Source organism: Acartia tonsa, chromosome 13 (assembly GCF_053477335.1).
Source record: "Acartia tonsa isolate MP-2025a chromosome 13, ASM5347733v1, whole genome shotgun sequence".
NCBI lineage: Eukaryota > Metazoa > Arthropoda > Copepoda > Calanoida > Acartiidae > Acartia > Acartia tonsa.
In genome coordinates, this window is record NC_137272.1 from 2,329,303 (window position 1) to 2,355,220 (window position 25,918).

At 32.0% G+C, this 25,918-nt stretch overlaps 2 protein-coding genes across 3 annotated transcripts in view; both read left to right on the forward strand.

Annotated features, from left to right (window-relative positions):
• The first annotated feature begins 9,490 nt into the window (after window positions 1-9,490).
• Window positions 9,491-16,357, forward strand: LOC145304385 (uncharacterized). Its single transcript, XM_080146262.1, has 4 exons — window positions 9,491-9,607; window positions 12,553-12,673; window positions 15,897-16,076; window positions 16,218-16,357. The coding sequence occupies exons 1-4, from the start codon at window positions 9,491-9,493 to the stop codon at window positions 16,355-16,357; spliced, it is 558 nt and encodes a 185-aa protein (XP_080002388.1).
• A 461-nt stretch (window positions 16,358-16,818) lies between these two features.
• The window catches only part of LOC145304202 (homeobox protein Nkx-6.2-like), a 30,492-nt gene continuing 21,392 nt past the window's right edge, over window positions 16,819-25,918 (forward strand). The window contains exons 1-5 of one of the 2 annotated variants that reach the window (XM_080146019.1): window positions 16,819-16,950; window positions 17,599-17,671; window positions 18,203-18,250; window positions 18,832-18,877; window positions 25,604-25,727. In XM_080146019.1, coding sequence (XP_080002145.1) covers window positions 16,828-16,950; window positions 17,599-17,671; window positions 18,203-18,250; window positions 18,832-18,877; window positions 25,604-25,727 — 414 coding nt within the window. In that variant the 5' untranslated portion in view covers window positions 16,819-16,827. The remainder of the gene's footprint in view (window positions 16,951-17,598; window positions 17,672-18,202; window positions 18,251-18,831; window positions 18,878-25,603; window positions 25,728-25,918) is intronic. The other variant, XM_080146020.1, reaches the window with a different exon arrangement.

The following is a 25,918-nucleotide window of genomic DNA, read 5'->3' on the forward strand; positions in this document are numbered from 1 at the left end:
AGCTGGTTAAGATAACGATACCCCCCCCCTCCATTCACCTCCTTTCCTCCTACTGGATGAACGAACTGACCAATACATGAAAGCAACCTAAAAACTTTTCCCTTGTCAATATATCCACGTATTCTATATCCATTACTGTATAGTAGATTAAAATTAAATTCTTAAAATCACGCAACCTAGATACGGGCATAAAATCACGCAACCTTATTTTATTATAGTCGTTTCTGGCATCAAAGTATAGCTAAGGGCAGAAAATAATGGGCTAAAGCCACTCAAAACTTAAATTTAATATAGCCTAAAACCATGGCATTATGCGAAGCTTCCATAATATTGATAATTAACTTTGTTTGATAGTTGTCGAATATTATGATACAGAAAGAAAATAACCTTACTACTTTTTATTATATTTTTGTCTGTTCGTTAGATATCACTGAAATCAATAAGCTCCTGTGATGGTTTTAGGCTATTATATGCCTAATTTTCCCAGTAATATACGTAGGGAAGCACTAATTTCATCAAAAATTTCAGCCGTCTATCCTAAATAGCAGCCCAGAAAATCGCGTTTCCCATAAGTGTTACGGACAGACAAAGTGTATTATGGAGTAGTCACTTGATGCAACCACTAGTGTAATTTATAAATCAAGGAGTAACTGAAATGAGGGATCTAAAGGGATAAGTCAATGGCCAATAAATTGATGTACATCCCCAATGTTAATTCACAAAATTACCCCTTCTGTAGATTACAATTTGTGTTTGGAAGTTAGAACACTCAACTTAATAAACCAACCACCAAAATTCAATAAAAGTCCCCAAAGTTGTTAAGCGAACGAATAAGAAAACGTTATTATAAAAGTTTGGGGACTAATGTAATAAACATCCCATTGTCCCCTCTCTTTCTGAGTGCAATTTATAAATCAAAGAGTAACTAAAATTCAATGTCTAGTTTACAGGACTATAAATTAGACCAAAGCTATCCGGTGGATGAACGGACAGACACCATCCACAATTAGAAAAACAACGCTTTAAAAATTCAATTAGTTAAAATTGTAAAAGTTAGTTGGTGTGAGGTCTTTTTAAAAAAGACATTTTTTCTTCTAAATAGATTTGCAAAATAAATTACTGTAAAGAGAGAGAGAGACAGAGAGAGAGTGTGAGAGAGAGAGAGAGAGAGAGAGAGAGAGAGAGAGAGAGAGAATGAGATAGAGAGAGAGAGAGAGAGAGAGAGAGTGAGAGAGAGAGAGAGAGGGAGAGAGAGAGTGAGAGAGAGAGAAAGAGAGAGAGAGAGAGAGAGAGAGATTGAAAGAGAGAGAGAGTGAGAGAGAGTGAGAGAGAGAGAGTGAGAGAGAGAGAGTGAGAGAGAGTGAGAGAGAGTGAGAGAGAGATAGTGAGATTCTGTGCAAATCTTTTCATGATTTTTTTTTCATTCTAGTCAACTGAAAAATTCCTAATAAACAATGAATGGCATTGAGGAGATATTTTGAGACAATTTAGAAACTTTTTCATTCATAAACAAGGACAATAAAAACTCGAGTTGCAGAGCTAATATCCAACTAAGTATAAAATTTAAGTTAGATTTTCTCGTATTCATTCGAATCCGGTGGAACCGGTTCTCATCCATACGAAAAAACTATGTCTAGCATCGAATTATATCCAGCGTTCTACGAATATAAAAATGTACAAACATATGATTAAAACCAGTTTTTTAGCCGGTGCCTTCGGCACCTCGGGGCTAAAAAACTGGTTTTAATCTTATAATTGTACATTCTATATCCGCAGAAAGCTGTTTATAATACGATGCGAGAAATAACTAATATCAAACTGATAAATCAATATGTAACAGAATAAATAATATCTGAATGTAGCAGGTTGATAAAAAAGGGATTTTTTTCGAAATTTTTTTAAAAGGCAAGGAAAAAAACGGACGTAAACGAAAGTAATTTGACGGACATACGTACGGACAGACTTCAATCCACTTCAATTATAGAGAAGCTTTGCTATGAAATGGTTGTTAGAGATGTTCAATTTAATTGATTTTGTTTTTAAATCTCTAGAAATTTAACAAATTAATCCTTATGTAAAAGGATGTCTGTCTATGTGTCTCTCTGTTCAGTTAAGCTTTTTATATAAAGGTTAAGTGAAGGTTTTATAGCTATTTTCGGGAAGGGTGCATCTATCCTCCCAAGAAAATCGCCTCTACAAAACATATTTCAATTTCTTCTTAAACTAAAATTATAAAGTGGATGGTCTATTTATCCCCCTTACCTTTACATCATGTGCCCCTCTAGGCTTGCAAACCCGAAGTTCAAAATTAAAGAAAATTTATCTAAATGAACTATCAATATGTATTCTTTTCTCCATTTATTATAAAAAAAAAACAAGTATAGCGACAGTCATAAGTAGCGAAGCCCGTTTATCGTAAAAAAATCAATAGAAATTAAATCAGTATGTTAAAGAACTGTTATTTATGATTAAAACATTATTCTCTTATTTATTCCCGTATAATGTTTATTTTTATTGATAGAATGTTTCGCTTTTACGAATTTTGTCTCTTCTTTAGAAGAATTTAGAGAAGTGTATTTTTTAGTTCAGTTACGTTACCAGAAAAAGAGACTGATTTTCCAGGGAGGGAGGGGACATTGGGCTGTTTATTTCAATAGTCCCCAAGGCCTTAAAATACCATTTTCTTATTCGTTGTCTTAACAACTTTGGGGATTTTTATTGAATTTTGATTGGTTGGTTCATTAAGTTAAGTGTCCAAACGTTTCAATCGCTAATTGTAATCTACAGTTATAGTAATTTTGTGTAGCGGGATAAAGTTTCTAAAAGATCAGCCATGTGACGTCATAAGAATGGGGAAGATGAGAGGAGAAGTAGGAAAGAAAACCTCTAAAAAGAGATCCGTAATCAATCTTTTTATGACGTCACATGTCTGATTTTTGAGACACTTTGTCTCGCTACATCATTGGGGATGTACATCAATTTATCGGCCATTGTCTTATCCCTTTAGATCCCTGCATAAAACTCCATAATTGACCGTTTTAGTTGTAAAGAAACATTTTTGACCAATAGCAAGTTTAGGGGTCTTTTTTAGGGGCTCTATAGACGCTGTAAATTTAGAATTAAATTTAACAGCCCCCCCCCCCTCCCCCCTACATCAAATATGTATTTTTTTCTTAAGCAATTTAGTAGAAAAGGATAATTTAGTTTAAGATTTTAAAGTATTTAGATAGATAGATAGATAGATAGATAGATAGATAGATAGATAGATATATAGATAGATAGATAGATAGATAGATACATAGATAATTAGATAGATAGATAGATAGATAGATAGATAGATAGATAGATAGATAGATAGATAGATGCATAGATTATTAGATAGATAGATAGATAGATAGATAGATAGATAGATAGATAGATAGATAGATAGATAGATATATAGATAGATAGATAGATAGATAGATAGATAGATAGATAATTAGATAGATAGATAGATAGATACATAGATAGATAGATAGATAGATAGATAGATAGATAGATAGATAGATAGATAGATACATAGATACATAGATAATTAGATAGATAGATAGATAGATACATAGATAGATAGATAGATAGATAGATAGATAGATAGATAGATAGATAGATAGATAGATAGATAGATAGATAGATAGATAGATAGATAGATAGATAGATAGATAGATAGATAGATATATATATAGATAGATAGATAGATAGATAGATAGATAGATAGATAGATAGATAGATAGATAGATAGATAGATAGATAGATAGATAGATAGATAGATAGATAGATAGATAGATAGATAGATAGATAGATAGATAGATAGATAGATAGATAGATAGATAGATAGATAGATAGATAGATAGATAGATAGATAGATAGATAGATAGATAGATAGATAGATAGATAGATAGATAGATAGATAGATAGATAGATAGATAGATAGATAGATAGATAGATAGATAGATAGATAGATAGATAGATAGATAGATAGATAGATAGATAGATAGATAGATAGAAATTTTGGGTTAGGTTTTTCATTTTATTTGTGACTTTCAAAAAAAGTAGAAAGTTTAAAAAGTTCCAAGTTAATTGAATGATATTGTGTGATTGTTAATAAAATTAGAATTTAGAGGCAATTCCGTGTCAAAACACGGATACCAGCGGATTAGAACAATTTACACGCAGCGACGGATTGCAAAAAAGGCTGAAAAATTTATTTTACAATGTTTAGTTACATTCCGTAGGGTTGGGGTTTATCTGAACAGATATAGTTTTCCCTTACAGGGAAGCTTCTTATATGTCCTGGGAAGGTAATAAATGAATCATGGTAATAAAGTAACAGGATGTCTATCTGTCTGTTCATGGTTCTCCTTTACAGGGATTCTTCTCTTAGGTCCTAAGAATTGGGTTATAACTATTTTGGGGAAGGGTACCACCAAGAGAAAAATTACCCCCTTTCCACAAGGGCCCCTTGAGGCCTCTAGGGCTGTAGCCGAAAGTATATGAATTTTAGTAGAAGGTTGGTGACGGTTTATAATGTACTAGCGGCTACGCCCCTAGAAGCCTCTAGGGGCGCTGAAGGTAAAAGGGGGAAAAGTCGACCTCATCCCATTTTAAATTTGAGTTTCAAAAGAGTAAAAAAATATTTTTTGGAGAGAGGGGGGTGAAGACACCCTTCCCAAAAATAGTTTAAAACCTGCCCAGGTAATATGAGAAGCTTCACTATAAAGGAGAACAATATCGGTTTAGCAGTTATCGAGATCCTTCGGGACAAACAAAAAAAGCTTATTACTTTATATAATAGGATATATCAGGCAAAATAGCTTTTACAGCTATAAAGAAGAAAGAAAGAACAAAGTTTTTACTGAAATCAAGGACTTTTTTATTTTTCTTTCTAGTAGTCTCGGAAAAACGGAAAACGCAGTTTTACAGCAAATAGACATTTTAAAAAGATTTTAATATTATTATGAAATTTACTTTTCTCTATATTCATTTTCATACGACTTATAATACCAATGGCAGAAAGATGGAGAGAGAAACAGAGAAAAAAAAAGAAAGAGAGAATGAGAGAGAGAGAGAGAGAGAGAGAGAGAGAGAGAGAGAGAGAGAGAGAGAGAGAGAGTTTGGGTACCCGTTACGAATCAGGGAGAAAAAGGCCAATGACTTTTTAATCAATCGTCTACCCTTTTAGATTTTACACCATCTAATAATCAGCTTTCTGGTTCAGAATTTAACACTTATAGTTAGGTTTGTAGGGTGGAGATTATTTTAATGCCTGATAACCTATCCCTGGTTACAAATAAATAGATTTATAACAATCCGTCCGTTTTCTCCTTCTCTTTCCTTTTATTCAAACTTGTTCTACCCCCCCCCCCCCTCCTCCTTCATTTCACTTTACATGTTTTACATGAAGTAATTATTTGAAGAATAGTTGCGCCAAAAAAAAAGAACGATTTCATCTACAATAAGCCAGGGATCTAAAGGGATAAGACAATGGCCGATAAAATGATGTATATCCCCCGTGATTAAACACAAAATTACCCCCTCAGTAGATTAAAAATAGTGGTTAAAATGTTTGAAAACTCAATTTAATAAACCAACCAATCAAAACTTAGTAAAAGTCCCCAAAGTTGTTATAATTTTAAAAAAAGCTAGTGTGATAAATATCAGAAATATAGTAGGAAAGACAAATAAAATTTTTGCCTCTTATTTTAATTGTGTGAAATGTTCTGACTTTTCAAACGGCACAATTTAAGATTTTGATCTACCTTATGATTTATGTCATTTAGATTAAAGAGGGTGCCCTTTTAATTTTTTAGGTTATTGCTGTTTTAAATGGCAAATAATGATCCAAAGGCTGTAGCATTAATTTCAATCTTGCTCATTTTCAAAATGATCAACTTAGCTTTTTAGTGCGTCTTGGTATCTCTTAAAGTTTTTTTAGTAAACCAACAAATCAAAATTCATTAAAAGGACAAAGCCCAAATTGTGTTAAAATTGTGTTAAAAATGATCCATGTGACGTAATAAAATGAGGGAGATGAGAGGAGAAGTGGGAAAGAAAACCCTAAAAAAAGAGATGGATAATCTCTCATTTTTATTACCTCACATGGATCATTTTTGACACAATATTAACACAATTTGGGCTTTGCCATTAAAAGTCCCCAAAGTTTTTAAGCCAATGAATAAGAAAACGTTATTATAAAACTTTTTGGACTTGTGTAATAGACCCCTCTCTCTCTGATGCTTTTTCCTTGTTCTGTATACTATGAAAGGAAAAAGAAAAAAAGGAAATACATAATTCTTTACGAAGTTACTCTATGTTAATATCTCGCCCCTCACTGTCCGATGACAGTAGTTCGAAATCTCGGATTTTTTAAAACTTGTTTTGTTCCCCCCCCTTATTTTTGTGCATTAACTGGTGTTTATACAAATGCGCCAATTTCAAATCCCCTACCTAAAATTTTTTTTAAATTTTTTTTATTAAAACTCAAATTAAAAAGTAGAAAGGTGGTTGACTTATCCCCCTCCCACTTTAATAATAACTAAAGGCTTCTAGGGGGCGTTTCCCCTAGTCTATCTTAAAATAAAAGCTATATCTTGCATTATTTTTTTCAATTAGGTGTTTGAACACGAATGGCATATAGTAAAAATATTTTTCTTTTTTAATTGTTATCCTAATAAGATAAAAGTTATACTTAAAAATTGTTTTAATGGTTATCATTATATTTTGCATTTAAAAAAAAACACCAAAATTGACCAAAATATGCGTATATATTTTGTACTCACTTGCGTAATTTATATTTCAGATTTTATTTACCCGTCATCCACTGCCCATATCAATTAGTGCTTAAAAAGATAGAGTTTAACTTAAAGTCAAGAAAATAAAACATTATGATAACCCGTTTTACCCCATCCCTTATCCTCTACCCCACTTTTGCTTTCATTACAAAATTCTTCCATCCTAACTTAACAACGCTACTCAATATATAGCTCACCAAATTTACACATAAGGTGACGTTAACATGGGAAATACATATAATTAATTATGAAAATAATATATCCAAGTGCGTCTGTCGATAAAAAGAGAAAGACGCAATAAATCATTTAGCTCTTTATTTTTAATTTTTTAAGTTTAAAAATATTGTACTCGGCTATTCCTTGGCCGATTTAGGCTTTTAATCATATCCTGGCCGAGACAAATTTAGACCGTTGACTAATCAAAAATCGGTTCAGTTAGAGGGATACCCAACGTCTCAATTTATTGCTACCAAAAGTCTTATAACTACGTTGCAATTATATAAAAACCCGTAAATTGAGTTTAATCAAAGGAGTATACTACACATTTCAATCACGCCCCCATCCCGTGATACAGCGTGGCATTAATTTGTCATCGACCCTTAAAAAGGTGCACAACACCCCCCCCCTCCCTCCTTCACCATTATACATTATTTAATAGCTCTCATCCCTCTTTATATCCACCCCCCTTCCTTTCGCTCCTGATTTAAAAATCACTGTACGCCCCATTTAATTTGTAGGAGTGAAAATTAATAATAATAATAACGCAACCTTTAACTTATTCTAGATACTGGAGATTAGACTGGCCCAAAAAAACATGAATTTTTAAATCTTTACCATATCAATTTGCGTGTACCTTGAAGTTGTTACCGGCTCAAAAGTAGACCTTTTAGTGAAAACTAGACCTCTCTACAATGAAAATTGATCTCGAAATTTCAATCTTAAGCTTTTTATCAAAAACTTCATATTTTCATGATTTTAACAAGAAATAAGTAAAGAACTGCCAACCTAAAACAATGTAACAATATTAACAATATTAAGCAATCATAAAAAGTAGAAAGAACCGCCATTCCTGCCAAATAATTCCATAAAACGTCTAAAAACATTGTTTTAGTTAAACTGATAATTTGTGTAAGAAATTGAACTAAAACAGTAGTTATTAGTCTTATGAGAAGAGAAATGATGAAAAACTCTAAAAAATTTACATTTTAAATACATAAAATAGGAAAAAGAGTTTTTAATAAATTTCATGTCTCAACAGACATTGTCGCCAAAAAGAGACAATTTATTTAAATAAGAAATTAAATGAAGGTAGAAATAGGTAAAACACTTATTCTCATATCCAACTTTGAAAAAAAGGATACTAATAAAAAGATTAATATTGCAAAAAATAATTTGATTGTTTATTATTAAACCAGGAATAAAGAGAAAGGCATATCTTTAATTATTTTTCTTCAATGATTTTGCTGTATGAATTAGCTTTCCCAAATTATTGTACTTGTACATAATAAAAATTAATACTTTCTTTCTTCATATGTTTATTCCTGGTGATACCGTGATTTTAATATTTTATTTCAATGTTTGTAAACAAACAGACAGAAAATTTGATGTTTTGCTTTATATCTGGTGTAAGTCTATATTAATTGGGGAAGAAAGAATGAAAATATAAATGCATTTGACGAGATAGTGATAGATTTTTTCTTAAAATCAATTATAGGGCTAAAAGCTACAAACAATACATAACCTATTTTTACTTAACGCACATTGAAAAGGGATTTAGACCTTCATTTGGGCCACACTACTGGAGATGTTAACATTGAATTTAGTCAGGGATCTAAAGGGATAAGGCAATAATCGATAAATTGATGTACATCCCCAATGATGATACACAACATCACCCCTTCTGTACATTACAATTAGTGGTTGAAACATTTGAACACTCAACTTAATGAATCAATCAATCAAATTAACTAAAGTCCCCAAAGTTGTTGAGCCAACGAATAAGAAAACGTTTTTATAAAACTTTAGGAACTAGTGTAATAAACAGTTTACTGCTGATATGTAAAGTACGGTAATGTCTTAGGCCATGAACATGGCTTTCTAGTACTTTGGGTACTAGAACCTATGGAACCAAAGAATCAATTACAGACTATTCACTGCAAATTAGACAGTATAACCTAATGTTAAATATTTTATTCATTTATTGTTTAATTATTTCTGATTACCTAAATCTAATATGTATATCTAAATTCCTACAATCTGTTTTTTAAAATATTGAGCTAGATCTCTAAAAATCTTTTTTAATATGAGAGAAAAACGTCAGCCAAAGTTGAAACAATTTTTACAGCAAAATGGGTTTAGAACATGGGAAAGTTGATGATTTGGGTTATGATATTGTACAAACGTATCATGTTTCAAATCGATTCAAATCCTTGTATGTAAAATATTTTTATTATTATGGGTTTTTAAAGCCCCCAATATAATGTTGAATAAGGGATCCACAGTATAATTTAGCCCCTTAAAAAAATACAACCATATCCATTCAAAATACACCCTACACCCCTTTTTTTCCCCCCCACCTTTATTCTACTAAGACCAATCTTTTCTCAAAACACTTTGTTAAACGACAAAAAAATAACGACCGATATTATCTGCTGCTACACAAAATGGGTGCCGCCAAATTTCCCATAAATTCCGACCAATCACAGCGTCGTGTCAATCTTGTAGTTGACCTGATCGGGCCAATGGCCGGGCTGGCGGCAACGACTGGAGCCAATCAAATTGTAATAATAAGAGGATAGGATTACATGGGTTTTTAAAAGGACGGGGGGTGGGGGTTGCAAAGGGAGTGGGGGAGGGGATGTGGATGTAACGTTTTGTCCAATTTGATTTCTCGCTCTCTATCTCAATTGAGATAGGGAGATTTATATAGAGGAAGAAAAATTATTCTTGCTACGGGGCGGGGGGAGAAGGGGGTGCAGATCCCTTCCTCCTTAATAATTGTCAGTTACATAGCTCAAGCAAAGCGGTTGATTGCTTCACAATAATAAGTTAATTAAATACAAATAAGGCTCCAAATTTATTTCATTATTAATGCCTTAATAATTAGCTTCGATTAATAACACTAAATTAAAGTTAATATAATATAATAAAGTATCTGCAATACTTAAAATGAAGTTAATACATAAATAGCTATTAAAAAGCATAAATATACAGTGAAATATTAAAAGAAAACATATAAAAAGTGAGGGTTAAAAAAAGTGATTAAAAATGCTTGAGTTTTCAAGTGGAGTTTCGGCGGCTGGCGCTTTTAGGTCCCTTTAGTTACACAATAATTTTAATCTACCTCTAAACCCTGTAAAAAAAGTATTGTTTTTATGTACTAGCGGCTACACCCCCAAGAGGCATCTAGAAGCACTTTAAATGTTTTTATTTTATTTTAAATATGTATAATTTGAGAAATAATTTTTCATTTTTAAAATAAATTTTTCGTATTTCTTTCTATTTGAAGGGTTGTGGTACCCTCCCCCAAAATAGTTATTAAACCTACCTATGAGAAGCTACGGCGTAAGGGAGACCCATACCGGTTCTGTGGTTAGCGAGATCCTTCAGTACACACAGAAAGACAGTCATACAGAGATCCTTTTACTTTATTATAAAGACTATTTACATACATAGACTTTGTGGCTTTCATAAAAAGTAGCTATGGCTGAAATATAAAAAAAATATTTGGTTAAAATCATCTAACTGATTGGCTTGTTTTGTAAAAAATTGTGTATTAGTATTTTTCTGAAGATCGTAAAGCATAAAACTTAAAAATAAAATTTAAGTAAAAAACGTTTTTTACTATAAGATTTCTTATTATGTATTTATAATAAATATAATTTTGGAAAATAGTAACTTGAGAAAAAAACAATGTCCTTAAAAATCCTTTTGAAAAGAATTTCGCTAGATACCATTTACTTGAATCATTGCAATCGGAAATTTTTTTTTTGATGTCGTCCCACAAATGCTTTTCGATTAGTAAATTACCACTCTTATATTTAAAAATAAGGGGGGAGGTATAGATTTTTTCTTAAGCCTAACCCTGTAAAGCCACCCTACTACCCAATATAACCTAACCAAACTTGATCTAAAGTAACAAACCAACAAATGAAAAACTACCTCCACCCTTCCGTTGTAAAGGGGGCTTGAGGTTTATATGTGTTTAACAAGGCACTTTTAGGGATAATCCCAAATTTCTTATTAAGAACATTAATAATTTTTAAAGCAAAACAGTAGATTTTATTGAATGCCTTATTATAAAAATAATTTTACCTGTATTTTTTGTTCATGATTACAATTATTCAAACCAATACACAGTGTCTCAAAAAATCAGCCACGTGACGTCATAAAAATGAGGGATTATCCATCTCTTTTTTGAGGGGTTTTCTTTCCCACTTCTCCTCTCATCTCTCTAATTTTTATGACGTCACATGGCTGATTTTTGAGAGACTTTGTAAAGTTACTTATTTAAACCAATACACAGTGTTTCGTGAAAATTTAAATATTTGTGTAACTAAACGCCCCCCTGCACCCCCAGGCCCGGGTCCCCCACCTCACCCCTGTGTTCCTCTGCACCCCCACCCACCCTCCACCCCACACATCAAACCATGTTCAATATTCTATCAGGAAAGTCGAGCTACAGACCAATCAACCGACCATTAAGATACATGATCTAAAGAAATAAGGCAATGGCCGATAAATTGATGTACATCCAAAATGGTGATACATAAAATTACCTCTTCCGTAGGTTACAATTATTGGTTGAAACGTTTGGACACTCAACTTAATGAATCAACCAACCAAAATTTATTAAAAGTCCCCTAAGTTGAAAAGCCAACGAATAAGAAAATGTTATTAAAATCTTTTGGGACCATTGCAATAAACAGCCCATTGTCCCCTTTCTTCCTGAATACAACTATATCCATAAGCAAGCAACCAAAATTTCTTTTTTAAAAGTGTTATACAGTTAAACTAAAATTGTCCAAAAACCTAGTAATTATACTTTTCTTTTGGAAAACCCCAATTTAAAGAGTAGCCGCGTTAATTAAAAAGTATTAATATAATAGTTCTATTTTTAATTTAAAGTTTAATATTAAAAACAAAACAATGATTTCAATTAAAATTCAAATATATTTAAAAGGCCAATAAACAAGGGAGTAGAAATTATTATTCTTAATTTGTTTTTAATTTAGCTGTTTAAAAAAAAGAAAGTTTGTATTTCTTTTTGTTGTTTAATATCTTTATGATGGCGACTGGAACAATAATTCACGAAATCTTTTTTTATTGGTCTCAAAATTTCCAGACAAATCAATTTTTTTCATTCAAGTTTAGTTTAAATTCCATTGAATATTCTTGGAAAAAAATGTTGTTGATATGAGAGACAATATCGTTGCCCAAATTAATCTACACTTTTTTTTCCCCCCAATATAAGAACTGGAGTTAAAAAAAATTTCATTCCCATTGAATGTCTTTGGGTATAGGAGAGGGCTGAAACACAGTCTAAAAACCATTCTAAGACTTTATTTTAATAATAAAACAGTTAAATTCATAAAAAAAAGACTTATTTGAAATCTTTATAGCTACTGTGAAAATACGATGAAACCCTTTACTTCGTTTTCTTTCCATAGTACCCCCCCCCCCAAATAAAACCTTATTTGAATAATTGATAAATAAAACTATGTAGCTTGACTTCTGTACCCCTGCAGGGCTCAGTAACCATCCTGGCGGGCTTCTAGGCGCACATCAGGGAGTCTACTCTTCAAACCATTCCATTAGCAATACCAATAACAAACCAATTTTTACAGGTAAAACTTTTTTGCAATGTTTTATTTTCATAGAGTGATTTTGACATTTTGTATTTTAAAATTCACACAATTTTTCTCGTATTTATTCGAATCCGGTGGATAGGAAGGAACCGGTTCTCATCCATACGAAAAAACTATGTCTAGCATCGTATTATATCCAGCTTTCTACGAATATAAAAATGTACAATCATAAGATTAAAACCAGTTTTTTAGCACGTGCCTTCGGCACCTCGGGGCTAAAAAATCTGGTTTTAATCTTATAATTGTACGTTCTATATCCGCGGAAAGCTGTTTATAATACAATGCGAGAAATAACTATTATTGTTATTTTTTTTCAAAGAAAACTGAGTTTTGAAATCAAAATGGTTTCAAGTCATATTTATAAATAAGTGTAAAAGGAGAGAGATAGATAAGCAAAATGGATCATAAATAGATAAATAGATTAAAAGATAGACAATTAGGTCGATAGTTATATGAGAAATAACATAAATTATTAATGAAAAAATAGAGAGAAGATAAATAGATAAAGATACATGATAGATAGATAGATAGTTAGATATATATATATAGATACATACAGAGATGATAAGATAGATAGATATTGCCACCATTTCAGTGTGAGGTATGAATGACTCTTTATATTTGTGAATAGAATTCAACTATTGTTAACATCCAAAGACCATTCGTAATTCATTCATCCGTAGGTTAAACTCAAATAAAGCACGCATTTATTTTCGCGCCCAGATTACACTCACAATTTGGTTCATTTTTAAGCGACACTAAGTATTTATCCAAAAGTTTTACTCATGTCTAGCTAGAACTGTTTTTAGCCAACAATGTATACTTATTTTCTGTTGCTTGTTTTAACAGCGACATCTTTAACATCTAATTTATCATGTAGATCCAAACTATAAAGTTTTATCCTCTAGTCCTTAGATTAGACTTAGATTTAGCAAATTCTACTTTGTGGTACACTGTAGACTCAAATTGTGCTGCATTTTATTGACAATATTATTAACAGTCAATGACCAATAGTGACTCATTCATAGGTATTTGACTCATTTTAGGTTTTATCTTTCTTTTAAACTAAAATTTTTCTCTTTTAATTTGCGTCCATTTTAATTATATATTTTGAGCTTTTTTTTGAAAGCGCTTGTTTTAAGTCTATTCATTCATTGCTTTGCAATATTGAAAAGGTCAAATGCTACTTTCCATGTTTTCTTTTAGAAAACATTTTCCAGTATGGCTTTAAAACCAATCTATATCCACTGGATTAGAACCGGTTATCAGTCATACTAAAAAAACATGCATAGCATTTTTATTACAGACGATTATCCAAGAATATCAAAATATAAACCATAAAATCAACAGCAATTTTGTCAGCCCGGGCCTTCGGCCCCCAAGACTAACAAAACTGGTGTTAATCTTATAATTGTTCATTTAAATATCCGCGGAAAGCTGTCTATGATACGATGCGATTAATAGTTATGATACATTTTTTTTCATTCAATGTAAAAAAATCACGAAAAAACATTCTCAAAAAGATGATTAGATAATAAGCAAAAAGATTGATAGAGATTTGAATAGAGAGAAATAGAGAGAGAGGGTAAAATGGGCTGTTTATTACACTGGTCCCCAAAGTTTTATAATAACGTTTTCTTGTTCGTTGGCTTAACAACTTTGGGGACTTCAGTGAATTTTTATTGTTTGTTTCATTAAGTTGAGTGTTCAATCGTTTCAACCACTTATTTAAATCACTAGAAGGGTTCATTTTTGTATCATTATTGGGGATGTTCATCAATTTATCGGACATTGTTTTATCCCTTCAGATCGCTGAGTTTAAAAAGAGAAATTGAAAACGATAGAGAAAAAGTAGACAGAGAAGAGAAAATAGAAAAGATAGATAGATATAACAAAGAGGGCACCATATTTTCATAATTATTCCCTAATTTAAAACCTATACAATATCCAAAAGATTATATCGGAAAATTTTTGCCCAAATCGCATGGAGATAGGGAAACGGCATTGAAAGATAAAATAATATTCATCCTATCTTCTGTAGATTAAAATTAATGGTTGAAACGTTTGGACAGTCAACTTAATGAGAAAACCAATCAAAATTCATTAAAAGTCCCCAAAGTTTTTAAGCCAACGAATAAGAAATCGTTATTGTAAAACTTTGGGGAATAGTGTAATAAACAGCCCATTGTCCCCTCAATGAGATTTGCCCGCTTTTTGACCAAGCCATTCCTATTAAAAATTTAATTCAACGTCAATAGCATAACCTGGTTATTTTTTTTCTAAAAATTAACCTTATCCCTAATACTTAGAATATATTTGTGTATAAATTATAATATTATAGTATTTTCAGGGATTTAAAGGATAATGACATTTTTTGAATTTTTTTGTATTGCACTATATTGTCTTTTTTCGTCTTTAAATATCAACCCTTCTTTAAAATAACTCTTTAATTTTCAAGGAAGGGATGGGACATTAGGCTGTTTATTACACTAGTCCCCAAAATTTTATAATAATGTTTTCTTATTCGTTGGTTAGCTTAGCAACTCTTCAAGTTCACTGTCCTAAAGTCTCAACCACTAATTAAAATCTACTAAACGGTTAATTCTGTTTATCATCATTGGGGATGTACATAAATTTATCGGCCAATGTCTTAACCCTTTGTAATTTTATTTTTTCAAATCCTCTATCTTCAATATTCCTGATATAATATATTTTGTATTACAGGGGAAATTTGTAATCAATTTATAAAGCTATTAGGATTTGATTGATAGTACTTTAAGTGATTTAAACTAAAATATAACAAAATACTTTTTTTTATGAAAAATCATTAGATTTCATTAATTGGAAAAAAACATTTATTTGATTGTTAAGTGTTTTGGACATTTTTAATCAATAAGAAACAAAAAAATGGCTTAGAATTCGAAAAAAATAAAAAAAAAACGCTGTCTCTATCATTAAAAAACTATATATCAAAATCATTTTAATAAAACAAAGTTACTCGCAAAGAAAGTGAGCTGCAAATTACACTGGTACCCAAAGTTTTATAACCATATTATCTTATTCAAGTTCAAAACTATAAGTGTCCAAACGTTTTAGCTAATTATTTTAATCAACAGATGTGATAATCTTGTTTATCCTCATCGAAAATCTAAAATAATTCAACGTCCATTGTCTTATCCCTTAATATTTTGTTTTTTTTCAGGTAGCACCACTGGGTATCTGACCGCCAGCAGCTTGACTGACACCAAGCCTCCTCTTCCACTTCCCCACCCTCACCTGCTCCCCTCCCCTGGTAGTCCACCACCTCCCCAGTCTGGGGGTAAAAGATCCCCTTCCCCTGCCTCACAACCACCCTCTTCTAACAGTCCAAGCAGTTCGCCAGGTACAAAAAACTTTTTACAACCGCAGGGTTAGAAAATAAGCCCCCCCAGGGGCTAAAAATTATGTTTAGGTCCTGGACAGACCAGCACCTCTCTGACTAACCCTGTGGGATAGACATCATACTTAACTATATTATGTTTAGGTCCTGGACAGACCAGCACCTCTCTGACTAACCCTGTGAATCCCCATGGGATAGACAACATACTTAACCGCAGGAACGGAAATTCATTCCAATTGTTAATAGCCACAAACCTGTGGGAGGGAGAGGACATTGTTCAGTAAATTGATTTGGTACCCTAGGTTATCTTATCTTATTGGGTGGCTTATAAATGTTGGGTTTTTAATTTTTATTTAAATTTTGATGTGTTGATTCCAAATACAAAATAATTAATCATCATTGGGGACGTATATCAATTTATCATCCATTGTCTTATTACTTAAAATCCTGGTTACTACTTTTGTAACACAATTTATATAACACAAATATAAGAAAAAAATACCACATATAAAATCAATAACCCTTTTTAACCCATCAAATTATACAGCCTTTCAAGACAGAATTTTAAGCACGAAAATTTTAGATTTAACATTGGTCAATGAGAATGTATACTGGCCTTTAATTGGTCATTTGTATTGTATGATGTCAGTTTTTATTAGGCACTATGAGCACTTTTTTTTCCATGTGTCATTATCCTGAACCCCTGGTAATAATGTAAGAATGAATTTCCTAACCCCGCAGAAGTGGGCTGACCATGCCCAGCCCTGTCCACCCCACCACCCCTCCCCACCCCCCCAGTTCAGGGGGAGGGGGTGTGATGGCGGAAAATTTGTCAAGGTTTGGACTGACCGCTGCGGCTAACCCTTACTTAAATCAGGTAATCCTTATAATAAAGAAACAAGATGTCTATCTGTATTTTTGTACCGAAGGATCATGCTAACCGGGCCGCTGAACCAATATGGTTCTCCTTTACAGGGTAACTTCTCATAGGTCCTGAGAAGAGAAATAGCCCCTAGAAAAAAATTACTTGTTAATTTTTTTAGTTTCAATATACCCCCCCAACTTGCGGTTTTTTTTACATGTTTTACATGTTTTTTTTTACAATTACCTAACCTAATTCTAAAATTATTATTGTCTTTAAAGTTTCATATCAATAGGATGATTCAATTATCCCTAAAATCATGCAAAAATCATTTAGAGAAAAAATAATCTTACTTGAAAGCATTACAATAAGGCATTACACAATCTTACCCTTACTCCAGGAAGGGAGTGGGTTGTTTATTACACTAATTCCTAAAGTCTTATGATTACGTTTTCTTATTCATTGGCTAAACAACCAAGTAGACTTTTATTTATTTTGATTCATTTAGTTGAGTGTTAAAACGTAAAAACGTTGTAATTGTAATCTACAGAAAGGGTAATATTGCGTATCATCATTAGGGACGTACATCAATTTTTCGGCCATTGTTGTATCCCTTACCCCCCCCCCCCTCACACCCCTTAAATAATATTTTTTTATCTTTAGGGTCTTGCTGGAGGAAAACTATCAGAACTGACCCCCCAACAAAGAGCTGCCCTCTATTGGCCAGGTATACAAGGTAGGATCATCTCCCCCCCCCCAATTATCAGTATACTCCCCCCCCCCAAAAAAAAAAAATGGCAAAATTCCATTAAATGACTTTGTAGTAGCTCCTTACGTTGACATAATTACTCCTAGTAAAATAGCCTAAAACCTAGACTATAATTATATGTACAAGACTTATACAAAGCTTCCAATAAAATCTGTAGTCAAATTGATTCATTTAACATATTTGTATAATAAAGGATTGTTTTATTAAAAGCTATAATTAAAGACAGAGGTACGTGCTTGAAAATTCAGGGAGGAAGAAGACATTGGGCTGTTTATTAAATTAGTCCCCAAAGTTTTAAATAACGTTTTCTTATTCGTTGGCTTAACAACTTCGGGGACTGTAGTTAATTTTGAGTGGTTGATTAATTAAGTTGAGTGTTCAAACGTTTCAACCAATATTTTGTCCTAATGAATAATTTTGTGTATCATCATTGGGGATGTACATCAATTTATCGGCCATTGTCTTATCCCTGACTATTACAAATATTTTTGTTTGCAGGTTTGATCTCAAATCCTTCAGTCTGGCGCGATAGATTTCTTTTAAATAGTAAGTATTGATGCTGTGAGAATTGGTGCAAAAAATATGACGTAACAAAAAAAATTAGCCAATGAGAGGCCGTTATTGACCAATGGCGGCCACTACCATTGCCGCCATTGGTCAATAACGGCCTCTCATTGGCTATTTTTTTTGTTACGTCATATTTTTTGCACCAATTCTCACAGCATCGTAAGTATTTAATATTCAGTTGCATTTTTGTATCCGCGGAAAGCTGTTTTTAAAACCATAACGGGTAAATAGTACACTTAAAAGAGAGGGCGCTAACATACAAAGCTCCCTATTTAGCACTGATACCATAAATAAATTTTTAAAAAAGAGAGGAGGTGTATATTTTTCCATTTGTTTTTATATTACTTTAGGTTAGGTTAGATTATATTGGGTACTGGGTAGCCCCGCAGTATTAGGACCCCCCGCAGGGTTTAGGAATTGAAAAAAACTAGCCTACAACCCTTTATTTTCAATTTATTTTAGGGAGGGGAGAGTGCAATGGACGGGTAATACTTTTCCTGTGGCCACCCTCTACCAAAATAGATAAATATTTTTGAATTTATAATTTTCTATCTTTCTAGATATCCATGGACATTTAGACAAGGATAGCAAGAAGAAACACACAAGGTAAGTTTTTATTAGATCGACAACGACAGTTCAATGGGAGAATATATTTTTTGCCCTAACACATAAGATTCAATGGCATAATACGAGTCAAGGATTTGTAAAAAAAATTAAAAATTTATTCCAAATTTTTTCCTTTAAATTCATTCTAACAATTTTTAAAACAAAAATATTTATGAAATATATCTTTTTTATAAGATTTAAAAGCATGTAATAACTATAAATATTCTTAATTGTAAAATGAAGTACCTATGATAAAATATATTTTTATAACGCCATGGGTGTCTTATTTATGAACAAACTAGTTCTTGTTTGATATTGTTGGCACAATTGTAAATAATTTATAACTTATAAATCAAATCACGAGGAAAAACTTCAGAGAAAAAGGGATAGGCCATTGAAAGTTAAATTATTCTACGATACTTTATTCCAGGGATTTAAAGAGATAAGACAATGGCCGATGAATTGATGTACATCTCCAATTATGATACACAAAATTACTCCTTCTGTAAATCAAAAACAGTGGTTAAAATGTTTGGACACTCAACTTAATGAAACAACCAAGCAAAAATTCCTCAAAGTTGTTAGGTCAACGAATAAGAAACCGTTATTATTAAACTTTGGGGACTAGTGTAATTAACTATTGTCCCCCCTCTCTCCCCTTTATAAAGGATTTTACATTATTGAACGGAACATTAATTTATTTTTCATTTTCCTTTCCTTATTTCCCTGATCGAAAACATTAAATTTAATCAAGAAACAAACAATGTATGATTGAATTATAACAGTTAGGGAGTTGAATCCATTTTTATAGAAGCAGAAATATAATCTATGATTATGGTTTGGACCCTCTAAAACTGTAATCTACCTTTCCACTTTCCCCTCTCTTGGTGAAGATATCTTCAACGCCGATACGATTTTTGAAATGTAAGATTCTACTTTCCCCTCTCTTGGTGAAGATATCTTCAACGCCGATACAATTTTTGAAATGTAAGATTCCACTTTCCCCTCTCTTGGTGAAGATATCTTCAACGCCGATACGATTTTTGAAATTTAAGATTCCACTTTTGCCTCTCTTGGTGAAGATATCTTTAACAAGAGAGACAAAAGTGGAATCTTATATTTCAAAAATTGTATCGGCGTTGAAGAAATCTTCACCAAGAGAGGGGAAAGTGGAAGGGTAGATTACAGTTTTAGAGGGTCCAAACCATAATCATAGATTATATTTCTGCTTCTATAAAAATGGATTCAACTCCCTAACTGTATAAGATGTTTTAATATTAAAAATGTCAAATTATATTTTGTTATCATTTATTTAAAAATTATAAATTACTTAAAACTTAATTCCCAATGTCAAAAATATTTATTACTTAACAATTGGAAGATTTTTAAATTTTATTTCATAATTGCTTTTTAAATTTAATTAGAAATATATTAATATACTAAGGACGTCAAAAGTGTTTAACCCCACCCCCCCCCCAAAAAAAAAGAAGAATATTTGAGCAGGGGTTTAAAGGGATATTATAATGGCCCATAAATTGATGTACATTTATAATGATAATACAAAAAATTACCCCATCTGTCATTTAAATTGGTGGTTGAAACGTTTGAACACTCAACTTAATGAATCAACCAATCAATATTTACTTAAGTCCCTAAAGTTTTTAGGCCAACGAATAAGAAAACGTTATTATAAAATTTTGGGGACTAGTGTAATAAACAGCCCATTGTCCCTTCTCTCTCTGGAATTAAGAAGCTAATATCAATAAACGAAATTGCCTTTTTGTATAACAATAGCTAAATATGTCATTAACATTGGGGGGGGGGGGGGGGGGAATTAGATAGATAGATATTTACTAATAAGATTGTCTTTTTGTATAACAATAACTAAATATGTCATTAATACTGGGGGAGGGGGGGGGGGGTTATAGATAGATAGATGGATGGATAGATAGATATTTACTAATAAGATTGTCTTTTTGTATAACAATGGCTAAATATGTCATTAACATGGGGTAGGGGGGGGGGGAGTATTATAGATAGATAGATGAATAGATTGATAGAAAGATATTTACTAATAAGATTGTCTTTTTGTATAACAATGTCTAAATATGTCATTAACATTGGGGGGGTGGGGGGGGGGTAGTAAATAGATAGATAGATAGATATTTAATATTAAGATTGTCTTTATGGTTTGACAGATATATAGATGGAAAGAATATCTAATTCTGCCTTTTATAGCTAGTCAAATCTGAAGAAAGAAATGTTTGTAGATTTATGCCCCCTCCAACCCCCCCCCCACCCCCAGGTTTTGTTCAGGGAAAAGACAATGGCCAATACATGACCCCAATGATGACTCACTAAATTACCCCCTCTGTATATTACAATTAGTGGTTGAAACGTTCGAAAACTTAACTTAATAAACCAACCAATCCAAATTCAGGAAAAGTCCCCAAAGTTGTTAAGCCAACGAAAAAGAGAAAAAGGGGACTAGTGTAATAAACAGCCCATTGTCCCCTCCCTCTCTCTGGGTTTTGTTACTTTTTGATATTATGATTCTTATTTAATAATTTATTCCTTTAAGAACAAACTATACATAATTAAATCACATAGTCTTGAATTATTAATATATACAGTTTATAAAATAGCACATAAATTGTTAATAACAAGCGATATTATAATATATTGTAAAAAATTAACTAGTTATATTTGGAGACAGTTTGAAAATCAAATACTAAAATATTTTGTGTTGTCTTTATATTTCAAAACAAAATTAATAAATTTTTCAATAAGATATGTTGATATACCACCTTTATCTAATAATTTTGAACAGAATTTAGCTAAAAGCAATGTTTGAGAAAAATAATTGTTTTCATTCCATCTTGATAGACAAGGTTCTTTACTAATTTTTAGCGCCTTGTCTTTAGCTGCTAAAATGAGCATCGAAATTTGAGCAAAATCGTCACCTTTAAAGCATTCATAATAGATGTTAAAAAGAAAGAAATTTTCTTTAAGGAAAATGAACTCAGGGCGACCCTGAAAGTAAATTTCATCTAGAAAAATAGCAAGACAATGGGCGAAGTATTTCGGGAATTTGCAGAAAAAAATTGCATGATCTGAATCATTTTTTACATAACATTTAGTACAAATATCACTATCAATTAGATTCCATTTGAATAATTTTGTACAACTTACCAGTGTGCGTATGTATTGTTCAAAAAGGAATCCTTTATAATATAAAGTTATAGGTAGATCAAGAACAATCTTAAAACTATTTTGAAAATTTTCAATATCTGGAAACCATTTTTTATCTACCTTTCTAGTTTCTATTGAAGGATGAATACTGGCAATTTTTTTCTTATGCATTTGTTTGAAAAAAAGCGAAAAAATTGATGGTGTCTCGTATGTAAGATAAAAAAGAGGTTTTTCTGCATTTTTATTCTTATTCAAAGATAAACATTGTAAGGAACTAAACTCAAACTCATTTGAAATGTTTATAACCACCTCTTTTAGTTTTGCATAAATTTCCTGGTGATTGTCTAAATTTTCTATCAAATTTTCTTTAATAACAGGAATATAAAGATATTTTTGCTGAATTGTTATACTTTTTAATATAGAAGCAATAGTCTTTAAATTACATCTATCAAGGATTATACTTTCTCTACTGCTAAATTTAATGTCTTTAGACCAATAGGATGAAGTAATGGGCGATTGCAAGAATGTCTTTGGATTTTTTTCTAACTCTTCTAGAAAAATTTTAGATTTTTTAAACATTGTTTTCCCCTGAGGTGGGTATAAAGACATAAATTTATTACTGTATTTTTTCAACATATTAGAGCCAAAGTTCTTAAGAATAGAAGAAATAGGTACATGCTTTTGTTTTAGAATTATAGCTAGATTTGAATTAGGGTATTCGTTGGCATGTTTGAGGATATTAAAAAAGCTTGTTATCCAAATAGAAAAACTTTGCTGTTCTGGTAAAAGCATATTTAAACCGCCATCGTGAAACTCTGATTCAATTCTCTTTTTAGCTACTTTGTATCTGTGACTTGATCCATTTGACCAAAGAAATTTAGAAGTACTTTTCCATATTTTTTTGCATATCACATGATTTTTAATGTTAATTTATTAATATATATGTCTACACATATGGTAGCCTTTATGTCTTAATACACAGTGGTCTAAAATTGGACAAGAAATAATAATGGGGAATTTTAAGGAAAATTTTTGTCTAAAATCAACATGTCATTGTATAAAAAAAACAACAGTTAAATGTAATGGAGAAATGACAGAAAAGAATTAACGTTCGGAAATTATATTTGCCCAGGGTTCTAAAGGGATAAGGCAATGGCCAATATGTAGATGTACAACCCCAATGATGATACACAAAATTACCTATTCTGTAGTTAAAATTAGTGGTTGAAACGATTGAACACTCAATTTAATGAAGAAAACAACTTAATTCAACTAAAGTCTCCAATGTTGTTAAGTCAAGTAATAAGAAAACGTTATTAGAAAACTTTGGGGACTAGTGTAATAAACAGCCCATTGTCCCATCTCTCTCTATGAATTTGTCAGATTTTAAAAACCCTACGAATTTTAAAATTTTTAACATCTGTCAAGAAAAATTTGACATAACTGACTTTCAAACTTACAGTCAAATCCTATTTATAGAGTATTGACGCTACCGAAAAAAAATATTTTAACACAAAAAATCATCTTTTAGACCATCGTGTTCTTATGGAGATAATAAGATTCCGAAAATATCCATTTTCAATAAAAGCATCTATAAAAGATTGTTTTTGGTAGCGCAGCTACTCTATAGCTCCATTAGGTAGGTATGTACGTCACACTCGCAATTACAGAAGTGGGGCTATCCCAACTCCCAACAAAATAGCCTAAAACTACCACAGGACAAATATTCCTACATTGAACCTAATCAGTTCAGCGGTTACTAAGATCTTAAGCTTCAGACGGACGGACAGACATAATTCTACTTTATATTACAATTTATTATTTATTTCCACCCCCCCCCCCTAAAGATTATATCTTAATTTGTTTCCTAATTAGCTAAATATCCCCCTTCACACCTTTTTATAAGTGTTTCCCCAGGGATCTAAAGGGATAAGAAAATGGCCGATAAATTGATGTACATCCCCAATGATTTTACACAAAATTTTGTAAATTACAATTATTTGTTGAAAAGGTTGAACACTGGACTTAATGAATCAACTAAAATTCATTAAAAGTCCCAAAAGTTGTTATAGCGACTGAGAAAACGTTATCATAAAACTTTGGGAACTAGTGTAATAAACACCCCATTGTCTTTTAATTCCTGAAAAAAATCCCTATGAAATATTTTTGGAAGGGAGTAGGGTGGGTGTGGGGGGGGGGTGTCCCTTGGGAGGATATTTTATGGTTACCCATTCATAAACATTTTATTATTTCTTGCCATTATTTAATATAGAAAATAAGAAAGGAAAATAGAGAAAAAAAGAGAATTGAAGTAAAAAGAAAAAGAGACAGAGAGAGAGAGAGAGAGAGAACAAAAACAACTTAACTTAACAACTTTGGGGACTTATATTGAAATTTTATTGGTTGATTCATTGAGTTGGTTGTCTAAACGTTTCAACTAGTACGTAATTGTAATCTACAGAATGGGTAGCACCATTGGGGATTTACATATGCCATTGTCTTATCCCTTTGGATCCCTGCCATATACTATACTTTACTTGTGTAGTATCCCCATTATGAATGATTTTTCTGTAACGGGGAGATACACATTCCTGTAATAATTAACTAGTATTATCCTTATTTCAGAAAAGTGACCCCCCCCCCTTATTTAATTTTTAATTATACTGGTAGCTCAACTTACACATTTATATGTAGATTTTTTTGGGACTGCCTCTAGGAGCATCGCCCAAAGATGTTTAAACACTCAACTTAATAAACCTCACTAAAGTCCCCAAAGTTGTTAAGCTAACAAATAAGAAAACGTTATTAAAAAACCCTTATTTTATTCACATAAAAAAAGCTTGGATGTCTCTTGAGAGTGGAGAGTGGGGTTGGGGTTGACGCTTTTCCAGGAAGTTCTGGGGATATTGACAATTAACTTTATATAACTTGATTTGTCCAAACATACACTTAACATAATGTAAATATATACAGGGATCTAAAGGGATAAGACAATGGCCGATACATTGATGCACATTCCCAATGATAATACACAAAATCACCCTTTCTGTAGAGTAAAATAAGTAGTTGAAAAGTTTGAACCCTCCCCTAAATGAACCAACCAATAAAAGTTCACTAAAGTCTCCAAAGTTGTAAAGCCAACGCATAAGAAAATGTTATTACAAAACTTTGAGGGCTAACAAAACTGGTATTAATTCTATTGTTCATTAATTTTCTGTAATACGATACATTACATGTTTTTTCAGTATGGCAAAGTTCTAATCCAGCGGATATTAATCGGTATAGTTGCCATACTGGAAAACCAAATATTTTCGGATCATGGAAAGAAAACAAAGTAGCGGGTTTCGTCGTATTTTCACAGTAGCTTTTATCCTATTTCTAGCCCATTCGGGGTGTTCTAACCCTGTGGGACAATCATAAACATATATATAAACATAACCTAAAACAACCGTGAAAGTACGACGAAATCCGTTACTCCGAAATCTTTCCATGATCCCAAATGTTTTCTGATTAATTAAGTCTCTTTATTTTCAGGCCAACCTTTTCTGGGCAGCAAATTTTTGCTCTGGAGAAGACATTTGAGCAGACAAAATACCTAGCTGGGCCGGAGAGGGCTAAACTAGCTTATGCACTGGGTATGACTGAGTCACAAGTTAAGGTAAGTGTCCATTATTTTGGTTGTCTTAGACCTTGGGGACTTTGGTCTTAAAGTGTTTGTGAATGATTCCGTAGGTTTAGCCAAACTTTGGGGACCAATTGTGCTTGACGTCATGCCAAAATCAGCGGCATTCATTGATAGAAATGCACAATAAAATACCTAGCTGGGCCGGAAAGGGCTAACTAGCGTAT